The following is a 25335-nucleotide window of genomic DNA, read 5'->3' on the forward strand; positions in this document are numbered from 1 at the left end:
TTTAATTAGGTCAGGATCACAGTGAACCAGACTGGGATCACGGATAGTTAGGTCAGGATCACGGTAAAGCAGACTGGGATCACATTTAATTAGGTCAGGATCACAGTGAACCAGACTGGGATCACGGATAGTTAGTCTCCTCCGACCTATCACCCTCACCTTGACCTCTTTCCACCTATCACATTTCCCACGCCCCTCCTCCAAGTCCCTCCTCCCTACCTTTTATCTTCTCCTGCTGAACACTCTCTGCTCATTCCTGAAGAAGGGCATGTGCCCGAAACGTTGAATCTTCTGTTCCCTAGATGCTGCCTGACCTGCTGTGCTGTTCCAGCAATAAAGTTTCAGCAATAACCTGGTATCATGTGACTTTGATCTTTAATGAGCCTATTCCCTCAATATCCTTTCACCCTGAATGCATTTGTAAAACAATGTAGGATTTTCCTTTGTTTTGCCTGCCAGTCCCCTTTCCATGTCCACATTTCTCTCTCCTAATCTCCTTTTCAAATTCCTTCTTGCACATTCTATACCCCATTAGGGTTTCAGCCGTTCTGAGACTTTAGTAACTGCAGTTTTTTCTTTACCCAATACTGTATTTCTCAACATATGGGTAACAATGTCTTTGAACAGGTTGATTAAAAGATCTTGAACCAAATGCTTGTGTTCAGTGACATTTCTTAAGCGCTCTTATATAGCAGGAGTAGAATCATATTCTCTAGTGTCTACTAGTACTATAACATAAAAAAACACATTTCTGCTGAATGATGAATTGGATAACGCAATCAATTTCCTATTTACCTGCCACATATGTAGCTAATAGGGCAAAAGTCAATTTTAACGGGTTGATGTCAGAGCAAGGGAATGAATAAAATAATTTGTCATCAAATGTAGTCAGTGCAAATTAATTTTCTGTATTACAAACTAAAGCTAATCCTCAGATTTTAAATACCTGTAGGCCACTTTTCTTGATTTAAATTATAATTATCCCTAATCTGGGAGCCCTTTACCTTAATTCAAATTACTCTGTTTCTTGCTGCTTCTGAGTTTACTAAATATTTGTCCTTGCCACTTCCTGTTTTAAGACAAGCCTGAGTCCCTGTGTCATTTCTTTATATCTCTCAGGTCCAGAGACTTCGTGACACAATGGATGTGAGATGGTGAGGAATACAGAGTCAGAACTGTGTCAAATAGGTTGCAATGTGTGATGTGACTTCCTTTGGACTGAAGTGGAACCCAGGCAAGTCACATTCTAAAATGAAAGGAGATTGGAAAGAGGGGGAGGGGTTGAGTCCAGCTTTGCAGATCATTAAATGTCATGAACAAGAATAGAAATGAATCAAAAATACTGATCAAATTTTGATCTCTGTGACTAGAGGACAAGGAGGTTGGAGTCAATTTCAGGTATACAAAACTCTAGTAAGAGCACACCTGCTAAAGAATATCAGAGTGCCTCACCGAGGGGTGTATGGAGGTGTGTGGTTGGGGGTGGGTAAGGAATTCTGCAGGTGGATATCCGACTACTTTGCACCAACCTCCAACCGATTAGTAATTTTACAGAATGGGGAACGGGGCTGAGGGCAGACTGGGGTTACAGCAACCTTGGACCTGGAGTGGCCAATTCTTTGTGGCCAATGGGAGGAGGTCAGGGCTGGGGAAGTAACTCCGCAGATCATCCAGCTCAGGTACTGGTCAAGTACAGGCCCCTTTTCAGATTGGACATCCCTGCCCCAAACTCTCGCCAAGCTCCCCCACACTGTCCTCCCCTACGCTCCCCCCACCCACATTCTCCTCCCCAATGCTCCTCTCCCCCACACTCCCCTCCCCCAACCTACCCCAAATCCCCCCCGCACTCCCCTCATCCATTCTCCCCTCCATCAAGCTCTCCCAGACACACCAAGTTCTCTGTCTGTGCCCAGCCTTGCTGTTACAACCCTGGGGTGTCCAACATAGACTGACTGTTTCAGCATCAGTGGACATCACCATCCAGACTGGCAGGTAACTCTCAAAAACGGTAAATGATTAAGAGTTATGGTGAGCAGGTGGAGATGAGTCCACGTAAAGAGCAGCCATGTTCGAATTAAACAATGGAACAGGCTCGATGGGCCAGATGGCCTACTCCTGCTCCTAGTTCTTATGAAAAGGGGCCTTCCTGCCGAGCAGCTAGGGGAGGGAGGGGCTGGTGGGGCTGAGGGATAAGGAGAATCCGCTCTCCAGTGGTGGTGCAGGCACCAAGAGGTCCCAGACAATCAGATCTGGCAGCTCCACTGTCCTCGCTTTCTCCCACTGGGATGACAGTATTAGTGCTACACACAGCAGAGAGTTGTGGTCAAGGAGGGATCTGAGTGTAAAGGGGGTGAGCGGGGTGAGGAGGATACCCAGGAAAGGGTGAGGGTTTGGAACATTGTGGGGCTGGGGCCTGGGCAGCAGGGGGAGGAGAGTGGTTTTTAGTACATCCTCCCCCAGTGCTAGGTCTCTCAGTCAGGCACTGTATTGGCATCTCTCACTTTCTGCTTTATGCAAACGTTACCCATTGAAAGGCTTTGCTTGGGTTGGAGTGGCACAGTGATTAAATACCCTCCCTGACCATGGGAAAGGCATTAGCTGGCAGCTTGGGACTCCATGGGTGAAATTACAACAAACTAAAGTCATATTCCCTGAAGGTTAAAAGGTGTTGATTCATTTGAAATAAGTTTTCAAGCTCTTACAGACTGTCCCTTGGGAGGGGAACAGACTGGTGAGGCAGAGAGAAGCCACATTCACTGGTTGGGGAGTCTCAGACTAAGGGGTATAGTCAAAATATTTAACACAGTTTTCAGAAGTGACCTTCAGGCTCTGGCCTGAAACGTCGATTCTCCTGCTCCTCGGGTGCTGCCTGACCTGCTGTGCTTTTCCAGCACCACTCTCTCAACTCTGATCTCGAGCATCTACGGACCTCACTGTCTCCTTCAGGGGGAGACACTTCACTGAAAGTATGGTAAAGATTTGGAACAGACTGAATTGATGCAAGATCAATGATAAAATTTAAATTTGCAGTTGACAGATTTTGGTTAACCAGATATGTGAAGGGATCTGGTCAAATAGCAAATGGAGGTTGGTCACAGATCAGCCATACCACAGGAAAGGCAAAATCGTGCTAATCCTGCTGGACCATAGGACTGCTCTCTCTATAGAGAGACAATGGATGGTGGTTCAACCTGAGGATCACTGTGCCTCAGGTGAGAGGAGAGATTGAGGAAGAGAGTCCTTCATGGTAACCTCAGCTGCTGCAGGAATTGAACCCTCGCTGTGTCAGTGTCACTCTGTGTCTACAAACTGGCCTTCCAGCCAACTAAGCTAACTGACCCCCTAGCCAGAATACAAATGAATGGCCGGTTTGAAATGCCTTTCCTGTTCCTATTTCTGGAGAAAACTATCTCAGTACCGAGTCATTAATAGATATACCAGTGTTTGTTTTCTTCCTTAAACTTATAGGAAAACACTTCTACCCATTCCCAATCCATGACTGTGTAGTCAAATTCTGAATGAATACCATCTCCAAGTTTGCTGATGACATCATTGTTGTAGGATGGATACCTAACAACGACGAGTCAGAATATAGAGGGCTTAGTGTCATGGTGCAGTGAGAACAACCTCTCTCTCAATGTTGGCAAAACTAAAGACCTGATCATTGATTTCAGAAAAAAAGGAGGAGAACGCACCCTCATCTACATCGATGGAGTTGAGGTTGAGAGGGTGGAGAGCATCAAGTTCCTTGGGGTGATGATAACTGACAACCTGTTCTGAACTTTCCACATGGTTGCGATGGTCAAGAAGACACAACAATGCCTTGTCTTTACCAGGTAGCTCAGGACATTTGGCACCAACTTTGACAGATGCATCATTGAAAGCATACTATCCGGGTGCATAATGGCCTGCTATGGTAACTGCTCTGCCCAGGACAGTAAGAAACTACAGATGATTGTGTGCACAACCCAGGCCATCACAGAAGCCAGCCTCCCATCCATGGACTCCATTTACACAACTCGCTGCCATGGAAAGGCTGCTAACATCGTCAAAGTCCCATCACACCTGGTGGTGATCTCCTACAACCTCTTCCATCAGGCAGGAGATACAGAAGCTTAAACACATGCACCAACAGGTTCAGGAACAGCTTCTTCCCAGCTATTGTTAGACTGATGAATGGACCTCTCTACCCTCAAATTATGTTGATCTTGCCTCACACGTGTCCTGTATGATGTAACCCACATGCCTCTGTCTTAGTTTTCTTTCTGTGTGTCCTTGCTGACTGCAACCTGTCTGTACTGCTCGCAAACAAAACTTTTCATTGTACTTCGGTACATGTGACAATCAATCAATCAATCAATATTGTAATTTCACTGTCAATGTGCTGGAAATTTTATCAGGTTTACTGTGTAATTCTAACACATTTATAATTCCAGAGGTGGAGCTGCACTGAGGGCTATTTTATATAAAAAAAACTAGCATTTGAAAGTAATTGCTTTTCCAAATCCTTTTTGTGGAAAAAGTGTCAGACAACATCCCAAAATGCCAAAGGCAAGTACAACCAGCTTGAGTTTCTTTGCCATTTCACAATGCAGTTGGAACCACTTGTTCATATTACAAAGTTACTAATGTATATCCAGTCATCTTCAGTTCTTTATATAATGACCTTTGGCACATTCTGTTTTCTGTGAGAACTGTAAAATGTAAAGTAAACAGAGTGTGAGGATGAAATAACAGCAACATTTTCATTAGACTGATTTGAATAACACCAGAGCAGGTGCTAAAGTGGCTATTCAGCTTGAACACTTTGAAATAAAAGTTTCTCCATTTACAATGATTAAGTGAATGCTGGTGCAGCTGTTAATGATGTGAACTTTGCTTGCATCTTTAAAAATATAACACTGAAAAGCAACAGGGACTAAACAAAAATTGCATTTTCAAATCAAAATTGCTACAAAAAATTGCTACTGTATTCTTGTTATCAATGACGATTTATTCATTCTTTGTCACTGCTTAAGTGTTTTCATTTTTACTTCCCCCATTCCTTTCGTAAGCTCCCACTTAAATATTTCAACCCAGTTTTGCAATATCAGAACACCCTATCCCACCCTTGGAGTCAAGTAACATACTCAAGATTCTCTAACAATGCCTCTCTGTGACCACTCTTACCGGTAAGCTTTATTATTCTTGATGTTCCCTCTTTTCTAATGAGGCAATAGCTTAAACCAACAGACATCATTACTGAAACTTTTTTTAAAAGAATGACCATGGCCCTTTTTTTTGTGCAACTGCAGTCATGAGGTCCTAGCAATAACGATAGTTCAAGAATTGCTGCTGGAAAATGTCTTTACATGACTGTATTTTCATGGTTCATTAGTAAATAAAGTCAGAAGTCACACAACACCAGGTTATAGTCCAACAGGTTTATTTGAAATCACAAGCTTTCAGAGCACTGCTCCAAGTGGACCTGACGAAGGGGCAGGGCTCCAAAAGCTTGTGATTTCAAATAAACCTGTTGGACTATAACCTGGTGTTGTGTGACTTCTGATTTTGTCCACACCAGTCCAACACCAGCACCTCCACATCATTAATGAATGGGGGAAGCAGTGGTATTTTTGACATACGTGAAAATAAACTGACATTCACCTGGAAAACTGGGATGAGCAGATAATGCTCTGTGGAAGGCATCAAATCCAGCTTGTCCCACAGTTGTGGGAAGTAGACAATCTTCAAACGAAGGCACCATATTGCGAGGACTAGCTTGGCCTATATTCCTAGAGGTTTCACTATACTGAGGAGGGTAGAAGGTCTGCAGTTGGCCGTAGTAACCTATGAAGAGAAAACAAAGTAATTAGATAAACCGACCTGATTGTTGAATGTTATTTTTGTTGTTTTTGCCAAGTACAACAAAAAAGGAGTTGGACCGAAGGATCTGTATCCGTAAAACAGTACAATTCTGTGACACGAAGTGTAAACTGTAACGTCAGCAGGTTAGCCAAGATAGCAGAGCTTGGCAAGTAATATTAGACATATCAAAACTGGCATGTTGCCACACTTTGTATGAGTGATGGGAAAATGAATTAAAACTTAAAATGATCTAAATTGACTGGAGTGTATTCTTAAGTGTTCACAAATAATTTGGAACAAAGCAGTTTTGTACCCCCGTTCAGTGCTCAACTAAAATAGGAAAAATTACTGCAGTGTAATTGAAGTCAATTTATTTTATTACATTATTATACACAATTACAAAATGACATATTGAAAATATTGACTCTCTATGTAAATATCTGAATGGAAAAAAGTGCTGATCAGCTTTAGGGACAACACATCTTTGCACATGACTAAAGGCAGCTGTTCTCAATGTTCAACAGAAAATTGCAATGAATTAAATGCTACACTTGCTGGAAGTGAATTGCTTTGCAAAAGGTTACAGCTGAGTCCTATTACAGGAGAAAACTGCCTCTATCAAAGACAAGCCAGCTGGCACAGCCAATCGGAACACATCTTCACCCTGTTTTGCTCTCATTCTACATGTTTAGATCCTTCTACAACACCCTATTTACAATTCAGAGAATCACATAATGTTAGAGTCATAGAATGCTACTCGTCCATACTGACCATGTTTTCTGAACTAAACTCGTCCCAATTGCCTGCTTGGCAAATGTTTGGCCTACACCCCTCTAAACCTTTTCCATTCATCTACCTATCCAAATGTCTTTTTAATGTTGTAAGTCTACCTAAATTTAGCACTTCCTCTGACGGTTCATTCCAGTGTGAAAAAGTTGCCCCTCAGGTCCCTCTTAAATCTTTCTCCTCTCACCTTAAAAGTATGCCTCCGAGTTTTGAAACCTTCCACCTTAAGGAAAATACCTTATCATTCATTTAATCTATGCCCCTCATGATTTTATAAACCTCTGTATGGTCATCCCTTAGCCTCTTATGCCCCAGTGAAAAAGTCTCCTTATAACTCAAACCCTCCAGTCCCAGCAACATCCAGGTAAATATTTTCTGTAATTTAATAATATTCTTCCTATAGCAAGGCGACCAGAACTGTACATAGTAATCCAAAAGTGGCCTCACCAACATCCTGTATTATGTGAACATGACGTCCTAACTCCTACATGCTAAATGGTCTGAACAATTAAGGGAAGCATGCTAAATGCCTTCTTAATGTCCACCCCAAGTAATCATACTTAGTAACAAGAAACCTGGTAATGTAGAAAAATGGCTCCTTGTCACAAACCATGTCCACTAATTGATGAAGGGAGTAACAAAAACATGCATTTGGTATTTCAACAAGAGCTATGTTAAACAAGGAAATGATAAAAAACAAATGCGCATTATCCTAACCTTTCTACTGCAAGCAAGCCTGCCCTACTATTCTGTACGATCATAAACGATCAAACACTTCAGTGCATTTACCTGCCCCAACTCCATGACCTTGTTCACCATTAGTCTTCAGAAATCTGTCAATGGGAGACATGATATGGAGGAGCCGGCGTTGGTCTGGGGTGGACAAAGTTAAAAATCACACAACATCAGGTTATAGTCCATCAGGTCTATTTGGAAGCACTAGCTTTCAGAGCGCTGCTCCTTCATCAGGTGGTCGTGGAGTATACGATCATACCACACAGAATTTATAGCAAAACATCACAGTGTGATACCATGAAATGATATATTGAAAAAAAAACCCGGAGAAAGTGCTTTTCCAGCGCCATACTTTTTGACAGAAATCTATCAATTTCTACCTTAAACATACTCAAAGACAGTCTGTCTCAGCCCTCTATCCTAGAGAATTCCAAAAGTTCAAATCCTCTGACACAATAAAATTCTTATCACCTTGGATCTGATTGGTATCCCTCTTATTTATAAACTGTGACCCTGGTTTTAGACTCACCAGCCAAAGGAAATATCTTACCTGCACCTATCCTGTCTATCCCTTTAAGTATTTTGCAAATTCAATGCGATCATCCCTCATTCTTTGAAAGCCTAGAGAATATAGGCAGCTTACTAATGCAGCTTAATTTTCCCAATCTCTCTTCATAGGTAATTCTGGTGATCCTTTGTTGCAATCCACCTATAATAATACCAGCTTGCCTAAGATAAGGAGACCGAAACGGAGCACAGTACTCCAGGTGTGATCTAATTAAGCCTGTGTACAATTGAAGGAAAACATCACAGCTCCTGTACTCAAATCCTCTTGCAACAAAAGCTAACACTCCATTCACCTTCCAAATAGTTTGCTGCACCTTCATGTTAGCCTTTAGTGACTTATCAACAAGGGCATCTACAATTTCCAGGCTCCTACCATTTCAGAAATATTCTGCACATGTTTCCACTACCAAAGTGGATAACGTCATACATTTCCACATTCCATACCACCTGGCATGTTGTAGTCCAATCACTAACCCTGTCCAAATCCTCCTGAATTCGCTTGACATCTTGCTCACAACAAATATTGCCACTTAGTTTTGTATTATCCACAAATTTGGAAATATTGTATTAATATGAATTAGGACATTTTATAATTTGTTGCAGTAAACATTGCAAAATGTGAAATCTTGTTTCATTCATATGGCTAGCAAATTCAAAATTTTCTTTTAAAGTTACCAACCTGTACAGAGATTGTAACACAGTCCATCGTAATTTGAGCTTTCAGCACAAGTGCATATTTACCATTTTGTATGTTTTTGGTTAGCTGATTATGTACAATGAAGGTTGGGTTACAATGTCCATGATTAGGAAATGTTAATTAAAGTGCAGTTTAATTGGTCATGTGTAAAGCAGAAGTGATTGCATTAACTGAATAGTATAATACATGTATGGGATTTTGGTGGTGGTGATGATGCTGATGGTCTCCAATACATTGATTATTATCGACTGGGCAACCACAGAAATGACCTCTGATGCCTCTGCAATTGAAAAGAGCAAACAGCATTCTGGCTGTCCAAGAGGTACAGATCCTAAAGCCTACTTACAGCATGACGTCATGAGCTACAAGATGTACCAAGAATGTTGAACTTGGACCATCTAAAAGGAAACCAGAAATGTACAACTTCCATGTAAAACAGGAAAATGAATTATATGAGTACACAATCCTTTATCCGAAATCCTTGGAGCCAGTTTTTTTTTGGAATTTGGAATTTTTCAGATTTCAGAATAAATTACTTTTCACAGTGAAATAAAAAAAAATTACTGAACAGCAGACGCATGCGTGACTAGCACGAACGCTGAGACATAATTGATGCCATGCCAGCGCTGGCCATGCCGCTATGTCACATCTGTGTGATGTGGTTCGAGTTGGTATGATGTAGAGTCACCTGTTTGCGTGCCAAAACAACTGTCCACATACCACGAAAAGCAATTTGGATTTTGGAGCTTTTTGGATAAAGGATTGTGTACCTGTACATTGCAATGTATATTGGTAAGTAAAATGGGGAATTTGGAATGACCTAACAAAACGATGCAGAGTAAATTCAAGGCTAGCTTTGCCTTTACCTCACACAAAGAAAGCAGATGAGCCAAAGGCCATTTTGAGAGCTCCAAAGTTGAAAGTAACTTGTGTAAACTTTTGGAAGTTTTTCTAAACCAGCAACAAAAGTTAAGGTAGTAAAAGGTAATGAAACATCCTTTGATGTTTACCATCTTCTAACAAAATGGAAGAAATAATTTGCAGATGGCAAAATAATAAAAGAAACAATGACTGAGGCCACTGACTCTTTATTCAAACACTTTAAGAATAAAGGAGAAATAATAAGGGCAATCCAGAACATGGCACTTGGTGTTTGTGCAGTGGCAAGACAAGGGGAATCTTTCTCCAAAGACATCTTTCAGCGACTACAGCTGGACCTGAAGAACTGTGAATGCTTCTCATTGCAGTTCACTCAATCCATCAACATGACAGACACAGCTCAGAATTATAGCGTACAACAATATAGTCTACAAACAAATCTGCTCTGTGAGTTCTGTGATCAGCACTGCAAAGCCTCTTCTGATCTTTGACATTTTTGATATATGAGAAAGACTAATCTTGAAAATCTTTTTAGGTCTTTTGGCGAGGGTGCAGATCAATCAACATAAGAGCCACATTTCTGCAAAATGACATTTTTAAAAGAGAAATGTTTCTAAAACTGCCCAAAAAGGCAGGGGATACAGAATCAAAACAATAAAAATGAAATTGCCCATAGAATCATGGAATGTTTATTGTACAGAAAGAGGCAATTCAGTCTGCCCTGACTGTGCCAGTTCGTTATAACTCAACTCAGGAAGATCTCCTCCACAGCCTATTTTCCTGTGCCTCTGAAAGTCTTCTCCTCTTCAGATAATTACCCAATTCCGTTTCGAGAGCGACAATGAAATTTGTCACTACATTCTCAGCCTGTGCATTCGGATTCAAGTAAAATACTTGAAAAAGTTTTAAGGTCTTGTTGCCTCCAGTTTCTTCTGGTTCTGAATCTTTCGCCTCCTTCCAATGTTTCCTGTTCCCTTTTTCTGGACCCAGTGTCCTTCTTCTGTACTCTGGGACTGATCTGTCTCTGACCCCACTCGCCCATTCCTGTGCAGCCAGGCCTGATTTCTATCAGCCCCAGGAGCTGACCCCCTCCCTCTTCCATCCCTTCACCTGATCCGATATATCTCACCCACCTTGACTTACCCTACACAGCGCGTCACCTACCTGGTCCCCTTGACACCTTACCCCCGTGACCCACTTGGTATCCAATACATGACATCGTACATACATGACACCCCCAGAGAATGTACAAAACCCACTTGGCACCATACTCTACCCACGTGGAAGCTTACTCACATGCCATCATAACCACATGGCACCATACTCCCTACTCTGTTCTCCCACATCCACCCCTGCCAATTACCACCCAAACTTCCTGGCACCCTAAACCCTCACACTTACCTTGGGTACTGAGCATTTATTAGCTGCTGTCAATGTGGCAGTCAAGATCTTTAAATCTCAGAGTACCAGACAGTTATGGAAAAACATTCATGGCTTCACTTGCCCTGACAGATCTTCACTATGAGAGGGAAAGCTGGGCTTGGCATTTTTGAAGACCCCTTCATTAGAATCTGCTGTCAAAAATTCAGTTCCTCCTTTGAAACATATTAAGGGACAAAGTGACTATCTGGGCTTCTTAGAAAATATGTTGGAGTCAAATATTAAAATACAAACAACCTTAAATTAAGTTATAGAGTCATAGAGTCACACAGCACAGAAACAGACCCTTCGGTCTAACCAGTTCATGCCGATCATCATCCCAAACTAATCTAGTCCCACCTGCCTGCTCCGGGCCCATATCCCTCCGAACCTTTCCTATTTATGAACTTATCTAAATGTCTTTTAAAGGTTATAATTGTGCCCACATCCACCACTTCCTCAGGAAGTTCTATCCACACATGAACCACCCTTCTCGTAAAGAATTTGCCCCATGTCTTTTTTGACTCTCTCGTCTCTCACCCTATGAATATGCTCTCTAGTCTTGAAATCCCCCATCCTAGAGAAAAGACCCTATCTATGTCCCTTCATGATTTTATAAACTTCTATAAGGTCATCTCCTCAACCTCCTCCACTTCAGTGAAAAAAGTCCTAATCTGTCTATTCTTTCTTTATAACTCAAACCTTCCATACCCAGCAACATTCTCAAAAATCTCTTCTGAATCCTCTCCAGCTTTAATAATATCCTTCCGAGAACAGAGCGACCAGAATTGGACACAGTTCTCCAGAAGAGGCCTCACCAATGTCCTGCACAAACTCAATATTACATCCTAACTCCTATACTCAAAGGACTGAGCTACTTAAAAGCAGCTAAAATGCTAATCTTCCTTAAGGATTTTCTAATGCAGTTGGTTTCATCATGTTTTTATGGATGAAAATGAGAAATATAATCCTTAAGCTTGGGAAATTAATAAAGTAAGGAACATTAAGAAGTGTTTTGGTTTCTGAAACATCAGCTGACAAAGTGGTATTAGATATGGGATTCAATCTGTCAAAAATGTTTTAATGGATTCTGTGTAGTAGACATGTGAAAGATAGTATACCCATTCAATATTATTTAGATAATTGTTCACTGTGGGATAATGTACACTGTATGAAAAGTGTGAGTCAGCAAAGATTACAGATAGACCTTGATTGTTGACATGAATGTAAATGAGGAAAGAGTGTCCAAATTAAAATGCTGATTGCATGTGATCAACTGTCCATTTATTCCATTAAAAAAACCTGTACAAAGGATTTATAATGTTTTACAGTAGGATGTGTCATGCAATGTAATGCTTTGAACAGAATATGGAGTACCTTATTTAATTATTTTGCAATTTTAGCTGTGCATACAAACTTCAATTTTCAGATAAAGAGGGGGAAAATAATCTGATAATTACAATTTTAGTGGTGGTTACAGCGATGAGGACTAATTTGCAGCTTTCAAAACCATGTTTGAAGTAATGACGAGATGCTGCAGAGGTAGAAAGAAAACATCGGAGCTCCACCTGGTCAAAAAGGTTTTGAGAAAGTGCTATATTTTATGAATTTTTTAATTATCTGTACATCTGGACTTTGGAGTTTCATTAAATCATTACCCTTTCTACCTTCACTATTCAGAACATACCCCATTCTGTCTGTTTGGGACCAACGTGGATGACCCCATTTGAGCCTACACTGAAATTAATTTACACAGTTTTGCTCATTTGTTTAATCGACTTTATTGTAATTTTGTGATTCTATCTACACTCTTTATAATATTGTCTATATTTGCATCATTGGGAAATTTGGCTATGAACTTTTATATTCAATCATTAATGAATATAGTGAATAGTAGAGGCTCCAACACCAATGCTTGCAGGAGACCACATTGCCCCACCCTGTTAATTACAGTACATGCCTATTACCATAGTCTCTCTCTTCTGCTTAGCCAACATCCTTATCAGGTCAATAATTGGCCTTCAAGATGTTAGCTTTAACTTGGGCACACAGTATCTTGTTATAAACTTTAACAAATTCTCCTGGAAGCCCATATATACAGCATTCCATTAACATTCCCCTTCCCATTACTTTGGTCACCTCTTCAAAAACCTCAAACAGTTTGTCAGACATGACCTATCCTTTAATAATCACTGTTAGCTTCTCTGATTAGTGAAACATTTTCAAGGTGTTCAGTCATCCTGTCCTTAACGGTAGACTCAAGCAATCTCCCAACAATAGATATTTCAGTTTGTGGTTTATAACTTTCTGGTCTCCCTCCATTACATTTCTTAGTACATAATTTTCCAAAATTAAAAAACACTTCTAGAATTGCGAGTACTTGTATAACAATAGTTAGGACATCTGCAGTCTCAACTATACACTTTAAAACCATAGAATAGAAGTCATCTGATCCCTGGAATTTTTCATTTTTTTTATCTCTTCCGGTTAACTTGTTTATATTTGTATTATTCAGCCCATTTCCCCCAATTATTAATGATTTTCTTGGGAAAGATAAGTATTCTAGTCTCTTCTTCTGCAGTAAAGAATGGTAGAAAATATTTATTCAACATGTCCACCGATTTCTTATTTTCATTGTTGACACCTCAGTATCTGTTTTCAAGAGATCCACACTGCTATCCTTTTCAGCTGATCAGTGTAGATTGTGAATTAGGACTGGAGGAAGTGACAATCGAGTGCTGTCTAAAGTGATCAGAAATTTGCGGGCAAGCAGAACAACTTATCGATTCAGCTACATTGGTTAATAGGGGCTTAGTAAAACATCAGGCACAACATTGCTATAGGAAAGATGTGAAACTTGAAAAGGTTCAGAAATGATTTACTAGGATGTTGCCAGGGTTGGAGGATTTGAGCTATAGGGAGAGGCTGAACATTGGAGACTGACGGGTGACCTTATAGAGGTTTATAAAATCATGAGGGGCATGGATAGGGTAAGTAGATAAGGTCATTTCCTAGGAGTGGAGGAGTCCAAAACTAGAGGGCATAGGTTTAAGTTGAGAAGGAAAGATTTAAAAGGGATCTGAGGGGTATCTTTCTCATGCACAGGGTGGAACAAGCTTCCAGAGGAAGTGGTGGAGGCTGCTACAATTCCAACATTTAAAAGGCATCTGGATGGGTATACACATAGGAAGGGTTCAGAAGGATATGGACTAAATGCTGGCAAAGGGAACTAGATTAATTTTGAATACCTGGTCAACATGGACGGGAGTGACCCAAGGGTCTGTTTCCATGCAGTAAAGCTCTGTGACACTGTGTGCAGCACATGTTTCATAAAAAAGATTTGAGCAGGATAGCTTTTGCTGAGGTTGGAGTTTGTTGCGAGTGCCACTCAGGTATGACAGGAGAAGTCACATTTTGAGACTGCAGAAGTATGGATGAGTGATTGAATAGCAATGGCAGGGCAAGTGGAAGAGTGGGCTTTGTTGTGGAGGTACATACAACCAATTTTGGTCATGGATACAATATGAAAATTGAAACTCAGTTCAGTCTTAAAGAAGACATAAGCTTTACACCATCTGCTTCAACTTGACAAAGTAGCCAGGGCAAGTGGTAATTTGTATATGTTCTGTTTATTTCTCCATATACTGTAAAGAAATAAATATTTAATAAATTAGAGAATGCTGTTTAAAGAATACAATAAGCTGTAACATTATTTAATGTTTTAAAACTGAAACCTTGAAGGAACTGGATACCGGCCTCATAAACTCAATGGAATGACCTTCAGAAAACTCAAGAGAGCTTTGAATGGGTACCCCCTCAGGCTATTCGAACAGGGAGCCAACTGCTTTCTGAGTTGTGTGCAAAGCCAACCAGCTTCATCAGTTTGTGTTCGGCCAAATTGAAACATTATCAGGTCAATGTACATTAGAGTGTTAGCAGACCGCACTCTGTCGTGGATAGTTTGATGGCCTGCAACTACCTTTTGTTAGAAACCCTCGAATTTGTGATCAGGGTGTGATTATTTATCTTGTATGTTTTGTAAACTTCCGGGCTCCTAATGATACAGGTGCAGAATTTACAACTGGAAATACGAGAGGCATAACTTTTAAAACATAACTTTCCAAATCACATTCTTAGTGGGTGAAATTCATGTTGGAAACATAATGCCATAAAATGATTGCTATAATGCATGACAATTTCTTTTTATTGTCCAGTCTTATAAAGATTAGATTGAACACAAAGATGCAGTACAGTCCTGTTCTCTCCAATGGCTCGAGAGAGCAAACACAGCTTGCCCATAAATAGCAGCCTTCCAGAAAGAGGTTGCACACAGCAACATGCCCCTCTGGAGCACATCTGATAGAAATATCATTTCAGCACTTTGTTTGCACTGGGTGATCCTCTGGGCTTTGGAGATAGAAGAACAGGATGAAAGAAGTGATGAGGGAGGTTCTCTTTTCCCAAAGATAGATTATTGAAAACCTTTAGTTGTGATATCTGAAGCAGAGTAATCTTCAAATAGGTTCCACACATGAACAGCACAATCAGATAAGCCTTGCTGCTGACTTGAACTTTTTGCTACAGGTTGTTCTGCTTTAAGACGCATTTTGTTAATGTGAATTCATTGTAACGTGATTGATGAATTGGGAACACTGTTTCTAAAGCACAAACATTTAAAACAAGTGTTGGCTGTAACACAATTACATCGCCAACACTTTAAGCGCTGTTTCTGAAGCGTGATTTTTCTATAACACGGGGCTGCACAGGAGTGCAGCCATTGCGTTATAGAAGAACTATCTGTGTGTTAAGTTTCTTCCAGGTCACTACAATTGTTAAAGTGGACCAGGCAGGTGCACCACAATAGTCACTTATAATTTGTTAAACTGACAAATATCTTCATGACATAAGCAAAAATTGCTGGAGAGTCTCAGCAGGTCTGGCAACATCTGTGGAGAGAAAGCAGGGTTAACGATTTGGTCCTATCGTAGCTGCGAAAAGGTGATATGTGTGTTCAAGGTAAGGGTGGGGAATGGTGGGGAGAAAGAGAAGTGAGGTGATAGGCTGAAGCCCAGAGAGAGACAATGGGAGTCAGACAGACAAAGGATTGGAGGTTAGTAAACCAGGGAGAATGAGAAGCTGATAATGGGGACAATAAATGGGTTGGCTGTGCTGAAAGCAATCCATGCCATGACACTGCCTGGGGTGTGGGGAGGGGGAAAAAAATTAAATTTCTCTCCACAGATGCTGCTAGACCTGTTGAGTTTCTCCAGCAGTTTGTTTTTAATTCAGATTTCCAGCATGAGCTGTTCTTTGGTTTATTTGATTTTGTAACATCTCCATTATTTTCCAATTGTAAAATTGATTCTAGCATGCGAGGACATAGAAATTCTTTTGTAAGTCAAAATTCCAAATATCTAGAAATTATTGTGAATAATGTCTGTGAATAACCATGATATTATATAATAATGAAGGTTAACACTTGCTTTTTAGGCATGTGTTATATATTTCCATAAAATCCTCTGTGTTTGACTAATTTAGTGCAACATCAGTGCAAAATGTAAGGCTGAGGCATTCACAGCAACCTTCATCCAGAAATGCTGCGTGGATGGTCCATCTCGGCCTCTTCTAGTGGATCCCAGCATTACGGACATTATAGAGTCATAGAGTCATACAGCATGGAAACAGACCATTTGGCCCAACCAGTCCATGCTGAACATAATCCCAATCTAAACTGATCCCACCTATCTGCTCCTGGTGCATATCCCTCCAAACCTTTCCTATTTATGTATCTATCCAAATGTCTTTTAAACTCTACAACTGTGCCCACATCCACAACTTTCTTAGGAAGTTCATTCCAGATGTGAACCACCCTCTGTACTTCCGAGGATATCAAGAAACAGTTGGACACACTGATACTGCAAAGTTCTATCAGCCCTGACAATATTCAGGTCATACTGCTGAAGCCTTGTGCTCTGGACCTTGCTGCCCCCCCCACCCTCCAGCCATGTTGTTCCAGTGCAATTAAAACACTGGAATCTACCCAGTGGTTAGCACTGTTGCCTCACAGCGCCAGAGACCCGGGTTCAATTCCCGCCTCAGGCGACTGACTGTGTGGAGTTTGCACGTTCACCCCGTGTCTGCGTGGGTTTCCTCCGGGTGCTCCGGTTTCCTCCCACAGTCCAAAGATGTGCAGGGTCAGGTGAATTGGCCATACTAAATTTCCTGTAGTGTTAGGTAAGGGGTAAATGTAGGGGTATGGGTGGGTTCGCTTCGGCGAGTTGGTGTGGACTTGTTGGGCCGAAGGGCCTGTTTCCACACTGTAATATAATCTAATGTAATCTAATCTAATCTAATCTAATCTAATCTAAATCTAAACCCCACAATGTGGAAAGTTGCCCAGATATATCCAGTACACAAAAGCAGGTCAAAACTGACCAGGCCAGTTACTACCCCGTCAGTTTACTTTCGACCATCAGTAAAGTGATGGAAGGTGTCATCAACAGAGCTATCAAGCAGCACCTGCTCAGCAATAACCTGTTCAGTGACACCCAGTTTGGGTTCTGCTGGGGTCACTCAGCTCCTGACCTCATTATAGCCTTGGCTCAAACATGGACAAAGGAGCTGAACTCCAGAGGGGAGGGGAGAGGGACAGCCCTTGACATCAAGGTCACACTGAGCAGAGTATGGCATCAAGGAGCCATAGCAAAACTGGAATCCATGGGCATCAGGAGGCAAACTCTGCATTGGTTGGTATCATAACTGACACATAGGAAGATGTGGGAGGTCAGTCATCTCAGCCCCAGGACATCTCTGCAGGAGTTCCTCAGGGTAGTGTCCTACCATCTTCAGCTGCTTCATCAATGACCTTTCTTTCTTCATAAGGTCAGAAGTGGGGATGTTCACCGAAGATTGCAAAATGTTCAGCACCATTCGTGACTCCTCAGATACTGAAGCAGTTCACTTTCAAATGCAATAAGACCTGGACAATATCCAGGCTTGGGCTGACAAGGGGCATGCCGCACAAATGCCAAGCAATAACCATTTCCAATAAGAGATAGCTTAACGATCGCTGCTTGACATTCAATAGCATTAACATCACTGAATTCCCCACTATTAACATCTTGGCAGTTACCATTGACTAGAAATCAAATGGGACTTGCCATATAAATAAAATGGCCACAAAAGCAGGTCAGAGGTAGGAATACTGAAGAGAGTAATCCACAGCTTGACTCACCAAAGACTGCCACTGTCTACAAGCACAAATCAGGAGCGTGATGGAATAACTCCCCACTTGCCTGGATGTGTGCAGCTCCAACAACACTCAAGAAGCTCAACACTATCCAGGACAAAGCAGCCCGCATGATTGGCACCACATCCACAAACACCCACTCTCTCCACCGCCCATGCTAAATATACTTCAGAGGTTCACCAGAGATCCCCAGACAGCACCTTCCAAACCCACAACCACTTCCATCTAGAAGGACAAGGGCAGCAGGAACATGGGGAACACCACCCCCTGCAAGTTCCCCTCCAAGCCACTCATGGGGGGAGTGGGGGGTGGTGTCTATGGAAACTCATTACTGTTCCTTCACTGTTGCTCGATCAAAATCCTGGAATTCCCTCCCTGAGGGCATTATGGGTCAACACACAACACATGGAATGCAATGACTCAAGAAGGCAACTCAGCACCACCTTCTCACGGTCAATGAGGGAGGAGTAGTAAATGCTGGCACACAACTGTGAGCAGAAGAGGCAAATGTTTAGGAAACCATGAGTACCAGAGTGAACACAAGAACATTTTCATGTGTCTAGAACTCTTTATTTCTGTGTACAAGGAGTGACCCCAATGTAATTAGCCATATGCACTGTACTTGAAGAGGTATCTAAAAACTTTATTAGCTATCATTACCCACTTTTTGCAACATACTGGTTCATGGAAGTTGTATGTCACATTGCCAGTGGGAATAATTGTTTCATGCGCAGAACTCTTGGCAGGTCTGGCAGAGAGACCCAGGCTGGGAAAAACACCATGTAGTAAGAAATCTTGGCCAAAAAGAGACACGGTCAAGGGAACCTCATGTTAGATCTGGAAAATCCCTCATCAGAAAGCCTGGTCCAGAGAGAGTGCAGCACTCAAAGTTCATTTCTGGAGAGAGCAGCTGTCATTGAATTCTCTGTCCCACAAGCACAAACACTAAAAATGTATCCTTCCATTGTTCCACATATCTCAAGGTATTTACACAATTCTCATTGGCTTACAGACTTCCAAATTTTGGATAAGAAGATGTCCTAGGTTTTCAATAGTCTTCTCTGATCAAAACTGTTGCCAAGTCAAGCATGAATGGACCTGACGTACTGTTTCACAGGACAAATAGTTCAGCTTTACTGAAACATGCTGTCCTGTGTGCAAGTTCTCCTTCATTGCCAATTTTCACCTCCTTACTGCCACCATTGTAGCACATCACATTTACTTTTTATGTGCCAAGAAGCTAATTTCCACCATTTCAGCAATAAATTTGAATAACGTCAGCTAACATCTGACAGCAAGTCAATCAGTGAGCCAGAAACTTCAGCGTTAATGACTCAGTTTAAGTGTGTGTGATTACTGCCAAAGAAATGTCTACACTGTGCCTTTTGCACCAAACTGTTCAAATATCTGTCACACAGGACTGAACTTTTTTTCAGTTAGTGTCAGTTTTGCTGAGTTTTGCAAAGGCTTTTTCTCTGTGGAGTCTAAAGAATTTTCTCATTTCTTCGGACTAAACTTGCGCATTAACGATGTGTCCCATGCTGCCTCCCTTATCTGCATAAAGCCTCATTCTCCCACTCACCGTATCCGGAACATCTCACCACTGTTGGGATGTCCCAGATTCCCAGGGAGTTCAAAATCAGAGGGCATAATTCTAAGGAGAGCAAAGAAAGATTTAGATTAGATTCTCTACAGAGTGGAAACAGGCCCTACAGCCAAACAAGTCCACACCGTCCCTCTGAAGAGAAACCCACCCAAACCCATTCCCCTACCCTATATTTACCTCTGACTAATGCACCAAACTCTGTGGGCAATTTAGCATGGCCAATTCACTTAACCTGCACATCTTTGGATTGTGGGAGGAAACCGGAGCACCCAGAGGAAACCCACACAGACACGGGGAGAATGTGCAATCTCCACACAGACGGGCAGGAATCAAACCCAGGACCCAGGTGCTATGAGGCAGCAGTGCTAACCACTGAGCCACCATGCTCAGGGACCTGAGGGCTGTTTTTTTCACATAGAGAGTGGTTTGTATGTGGAGTGAACTACCAGAGGAAGTGGCAGATGCAGGTAGAGTTACACCTTTTAAAAGATATTTGGCAGGTGGAAACTTTTAGAGGGATATGAGTCGGAAAGTGTGGGGCTGGAAAAGCACAGCAGGTCAGGCAGCATCTGAGGAGCAGGAGAGTCGATGTTTCGGGCATAAGCCCTTCATCAGGAATGTGATGCTGGGCTTATGCCTGAAACGTTGACTCTCCTGCTCCTCAGATGCTGCCTGACCTGCTGTGCTTTTCCAGCCCCACACTTTCTGACTCCGTCTCTCCAGCATTTGCGGTCCTCACTTTCTCCTTAGAGGGATATGAGGGAAATGCAGGCAACTGGGACTTATTTAATATGGGAAATTTGGTCAGCATGGATGAGTTGGACCGAAGGGTCTAATTCCATGCTGTATGATTCTATGATTGGCATCCTTAGTGTCAGAACCATATTGAAAAGGCCATTGCACAAGCACCACCCCCAGGATGAGTAGTGGAGACCACAATACCTGACTGTGCCAGTCTGGTCCAGGGTTGTCACCCAGGTCAGTGTTGTCTCATCTGTCTGGAGAAATGCCCAGCCGCAGTCTTTTCCATTCCACCAGCGATAAGTGCTCCCATCTTCTCCCAATACCTTGTGTGTCACTCTGTGTTTTGCTACTGTTCATGCTTTCACACTCTCACTATTGCCTGTGACATCTTTTCTCCCTTGCTGCCACTCATCCCAACCACGGACATCACTAGCCCTCCTGCCCTCTGCACTGCCCACTCACTCAGGTCAGGACACTTCCCCACAGTAACAGTTGTGCCACCCACTTTCCTCTCCAGTAACACCCACCATTCTCTCCCATTCCAGGAGGATAGTAGCTCCCAATGGTGCAGAAGGTGGAGGGCATTGTGACTTGGACCATCCTGAGCAGCTGCCTGACCATTTCCAAGTCTGCTATAGAAGGCTGCCTTTAACTGACTGTGCTGGGACATCTGAACTGAAGGCTATATCTCTGGAGTTGATTGAAGACAGCAGTCAACTATGGTAAGCTTCCTGGCTTTCCACTTGTGCTAAACAGCATAAAAATACAGCAGTACTGAGAACCCAGTATCTCCAGACGAAGGGTGTGACTCAAAAAACTGTGAGCATCCAGTTGGACTGGAAATAAGTGAGTGCTAAGAGAGCAAATAAACAGGCATGAGATGCGGCCTGGTCCAGTCCATGAGCTGGCTGTGTCCTATTGACTGCAGTGTCTTTATAGCATTACAGTCATAATTACCAGTGCATCATTGGAGTACAGAAGCATACTTTAAGTGGATCGGAGCAGTTTCCTGAGGGCTCTTAGACGCTCACACAAGTTGGATGCCAATGCCGATGGGTGCGGGGTATGTATAGCCTGTGCCCATGGAAGCTTGCCCTCAGATGTTGATGCCTGATGTCCAACATTGAGATCCTTGGGAGCAAACTCTGAGCTTGTGTGGCCAGTATCCTTCCAGTTTCTATGTGGAGAATTTTCACTGTCTACTTTGTTTGTGGGGGGGTTAATACAATAGGAAACTTCATAATAATGAGGTGAAATCTGCAGTTAATAAGGTCATGAACTAATAATAACACTCCTAAATAAGCAACTTCAATGCCTGAAACTTAGTTAAATGATGCAGCGAATTGTTCCCAGTGTCGAGGTAGCACACCCCCCCATCCCCAGTTCTTCTTCCTGTGTGATTCGGCTAGATTTCCCACCATAGCCTATGTCATTCAGGCCACTAAGATTTTGCTCATTCTTTAGATTCATTTCAAAGAATGAAACATAGATTCTGAAATTATAAAAAGTTGTCTCAAAAAAATTAAAATCTCCATGTTTCTAAAAATGTCATGATAAATGGTTAATTTTCAGGCTACTAGACAGTGGAATACCGCAGGGATGATGCCCCGGCCAACTATTGTGATTTATATCAACAATTTTGGTGAAGGGACTGACTCTATTGTAACATGGTGTGAAGATGGAAAACAAGTTGTGAGCAAGATACAAAGATTTCTTTGAAATATGGATGAAGTGAGGGTGAGAAATATCGGTAGATGGACAAAAATTGAGATTGTTCACTTCAGCAGGAACAGTAGAAAAGTATGGTATAATTTAAACTGTGAGAGACTGCAGAATGCTGCAGTACAGAGGCACCTGGGAGCTCCAGTATATCAATCACCATGCAATTATAATAATTCACTAAAAACACAAATTGAATATTGGCCTGTATTGCAAAGGAGATGTACTATAAAAATATGAGTCTTGCTGCCATTGTGCAGAGTATTGGAGAGGCAACAGCGTGAGTAGTAAGGATAGCTTTGGTCACCTTAATTACTGTGGGACATGCTTGCATCAGAGGCAGTTCAGTACGGCACGGTGGCACAGTGGTTAGCACTGCTGCCTCACAGCGCCGGAGATCCGGGTTCAATTCCCACCTCAGGCGACTGACTGTGTGGAGTTTGCACGTTCTCCCCGTGTCTGAGTGGGTTTCCTCCGGGTGCTCCGGTTTCCTCCCACAGTCCAAGGATGTGCAGGTCAGGTGAATTGGCCATGCTAAATTGCCCGTAGTGTTAGGTAAGGGGTAAATGTAGGGGTATGGGTGGGTTGTGCTTCGGCGGGTCGGTGTGGACTTGTTGGGCTGAAGGGCCTGTTTCCACACTGTAATCCAATCCAATCTAATCTAATCTAATCAAAAGGTTTACTGGGCTGATTCACTGGGATGGAAGGGTTGTCTTATGAGGAAAGGTTGAGGAGGTTGGGTCTTTACTCTTCGGAGTTCAGAGGAATGAGAGAAAGAAAGGACCTGACAGGACAGTTAGAACATCGAACATAGAAAAGTACAGGCCCACCATTTTGTGCTGAGGATTAATCCGAATCAAAAATAAAATAACCTGGCCTACGATCCCCTCAATTCACTGCTATCCATGTGCATGTCCAGCAGTTGCATAAATATCCCCAATGACTCTGCTTCCACCACCACAGCTGGCAATGCATTCCATGCATTCACAACTCTCTGCATAAAGAATCTTCCTCTGACGTCCCCTCTATAACTTCCTCCTCACACCTTAAAACTATCACCCCTCGTGCCAGTCAGTCCTGCCCTGGGGAAACGTCTCTGGCTAGTGACTCTATCCATGCCTCTCATTATCTTGTAAACCTCGATCAGGTCACCTCTCTTCCTCGTTCTCTCCAGAGAGAAAAGTCGGAGCTCAGTCAACCTCTCTTCATAAGACAAACTCTCCAGTCCAGGCAGCATCCTGGTAAAATTCTTTGCACCCTCTCCAAAGCCTCCACATCTTTGCTACAATACGGTGACCAGAACGGGACACAATTTTCCAAGTGTGGTCTCACTAGGGTTTTTTAAAGCTGCAGCAAAACCTCGCGGCTCTTAAACTCAATCCCCCTGTTAATGAAAGCTAAAACACCATATGCTTTCTTAATAACCCTATCCACTTGGGTGGCAACTTTGAGGGATCTATGCATTTGATCATCGGCAAACTTACTAACCTACCCCTCGACCTCCTCATCAGAGTCATTTATAAATGCTACAAGGAGCAGAGGCCCAAGAACAGAGCCCTGCAGGACCCCACTCACACTGACCTCCAGGTAGAATACTTTCCATCTACAATCACTCTCTGCCTTCTGTCAGCCAGCCAATTCTGAATCCAGATAGCCAAATCTCCCTATATTCCATATCTTCCGATTTTATGAATGAGCCTACCTTGGGGAACCTTATTAAATGCCTTGTTGAAGTCCATATACGCTACATCCACTGCTCGACCTTAGTCAACCTGTCTTGTCACCTCCTCAAAGAACTCAATAAGATGTGTGAGGCATGACCTGCCCCTCACAAAGCTATGCTGACTGCCTTTAATCACACTATGCTTTTCCAAATAGTCATAAATCCTATCCCTTAGAAATCTTTCCAAAACCTAGCTGACCACAGACGTAAGACTGACTGGTCTGTAATTGCCAGGGATTTCCCTATTACCCTTCTTGAAAAGAGGAACAACATTTGCTTCCCTCCAATCCATTGCTATAGCTCCCTTGGACAGTGAGGAAGCAAAGATTTTTGCCAGAGGCTTAGCAACTAGTTTAAACCCTGCTGAACCACGTGAATAAATCTCCCACCCAGGATTGTTGTGCCCCTCCAGTTCAGGTGCAACCCATCCTTCTTGTACAGGTCCCACCTTCCCCGGAAGGCATCCCAATGGTCTACGTATCTGAAGCTCTCCCTCCTGCACCAGCTGCGCAACCACATGTTAAGCTGCACTCGCTGACTGTTCCTCACCTCACTATCTCGTGGCACCGGTAGCAAACCTGAGATCACTACTCTACTCGTCCTGCTCTTCAGCTTCCAACCTAACTCTGTGTAGTCACTTTGCAGATCCTCAATCCCTTTCCTAGCTATGTCATTGGTGCCAATATGTACCACGATTTCTGGCTGCTCCCCCTCCCCCTTCAGAATCTTGTAAACCCGATCGGCGACTTCCCGGACCCTGGCACTGGGGAGGCAATATACCTTCTGGGAGTCCCGTTCCTGACCACAAAATCTCCTGTCAATCCGTCTAACTATTAGGTCCCCAATCATTAGCGCTTATCTATTCTCCCCCCTTCCCTTCTGAGCCTCAGTGCCAGTGACCTGACACCTATGGCTTTCCCCCGGTAGGCTGTTCCCACCAGCAGTATCCAAAACGGTATATTTATTGCTGAGGGGAATGGCCACAAGGTATCCCTGCCCTATCTGTTATTTCCCTTTCCTTCTCCTGACTGTAACCCAGCTGTCCTTATCCTGTGTCTGGGGAGTAACTACCTCCCTGTACATCCTCTCAATTTCTCCCTCATCTTCCCGGATGATCCGTAGATCATCCAACTCAAGCTCCAGTTCCCTAACTTGATTTTCGAGGAGCTGGAGTTGGGTGCACTTCCCGCAGACGTAGTTGGCAGAGACATGTCGTGTCTCTCACCTGCCACACTCTGCAGGAGGAACAGGCAACTGCCCTAACACCTATATCCCACTACTCTGAAAGCCCGCACTGGACTAAACAAAGAAAAAGAAAAGAGAAAACCTGAAAAACTTTCCGAGTCTACAGACTCTCACTAAGG

At 42.6% G+C, this 25335-nt stretch overlaps 1 protein-coding gene across 6 annotated transcripts in view; it reads right to left on the reverse strand.

Moving 5' to 3' along the window:
- Positions 1-25335, reverse strand: part of LOC122564092 (zinc finger protein GLIS3-like) — a 567943-nt gene that overhangs the window by 14870 nt on the left and 527738 nt on the right. For 4 of the 6 annotated variants that reach the window (XR_006315822.1, XM_043718654.1, XM_043718662.1 and 1 more), the window contains exons 10-11: positions 7423-7506; positions 5647-5829 (exon numbers count right to left, since the gene is read on the reverse strand). Coding sequence is in view for 5 of the 6 variants with exons in the window: in XM_043718654.1 (XP_043574589.1) it covers positions 5647-5829; positions 7423-7506 (267 nt within the window). In the remaining variant the exon portion in view is untranslated. The remainder of the gene's footprint in view (positions 1-5646; positions 5830-7422; positions 7507-25335) is intronic. The other 2 variants (XM_043718678.1, XM_043718669.1) reach the window with 1 other exon arrangement.

The sequence above is a fragment of the Chiloscyllium plagiosum genome, chromosome 2, assembly GCF_004010195.1.
Source record: "Chiloscyllium plagiosum isolate BGI_BamShark_2017 chromosome 2, ASM401019v2, whole genome shotgun sequence".
NCBI classification, from domain to species: domain Eukaryota; kingdom Metazoa; phylum Chordata; class Chondrichthyes; order Orectolobiformes; family Hemiscylliidae; genus Chiloscyllium; species Chiloscyllium plagiosum.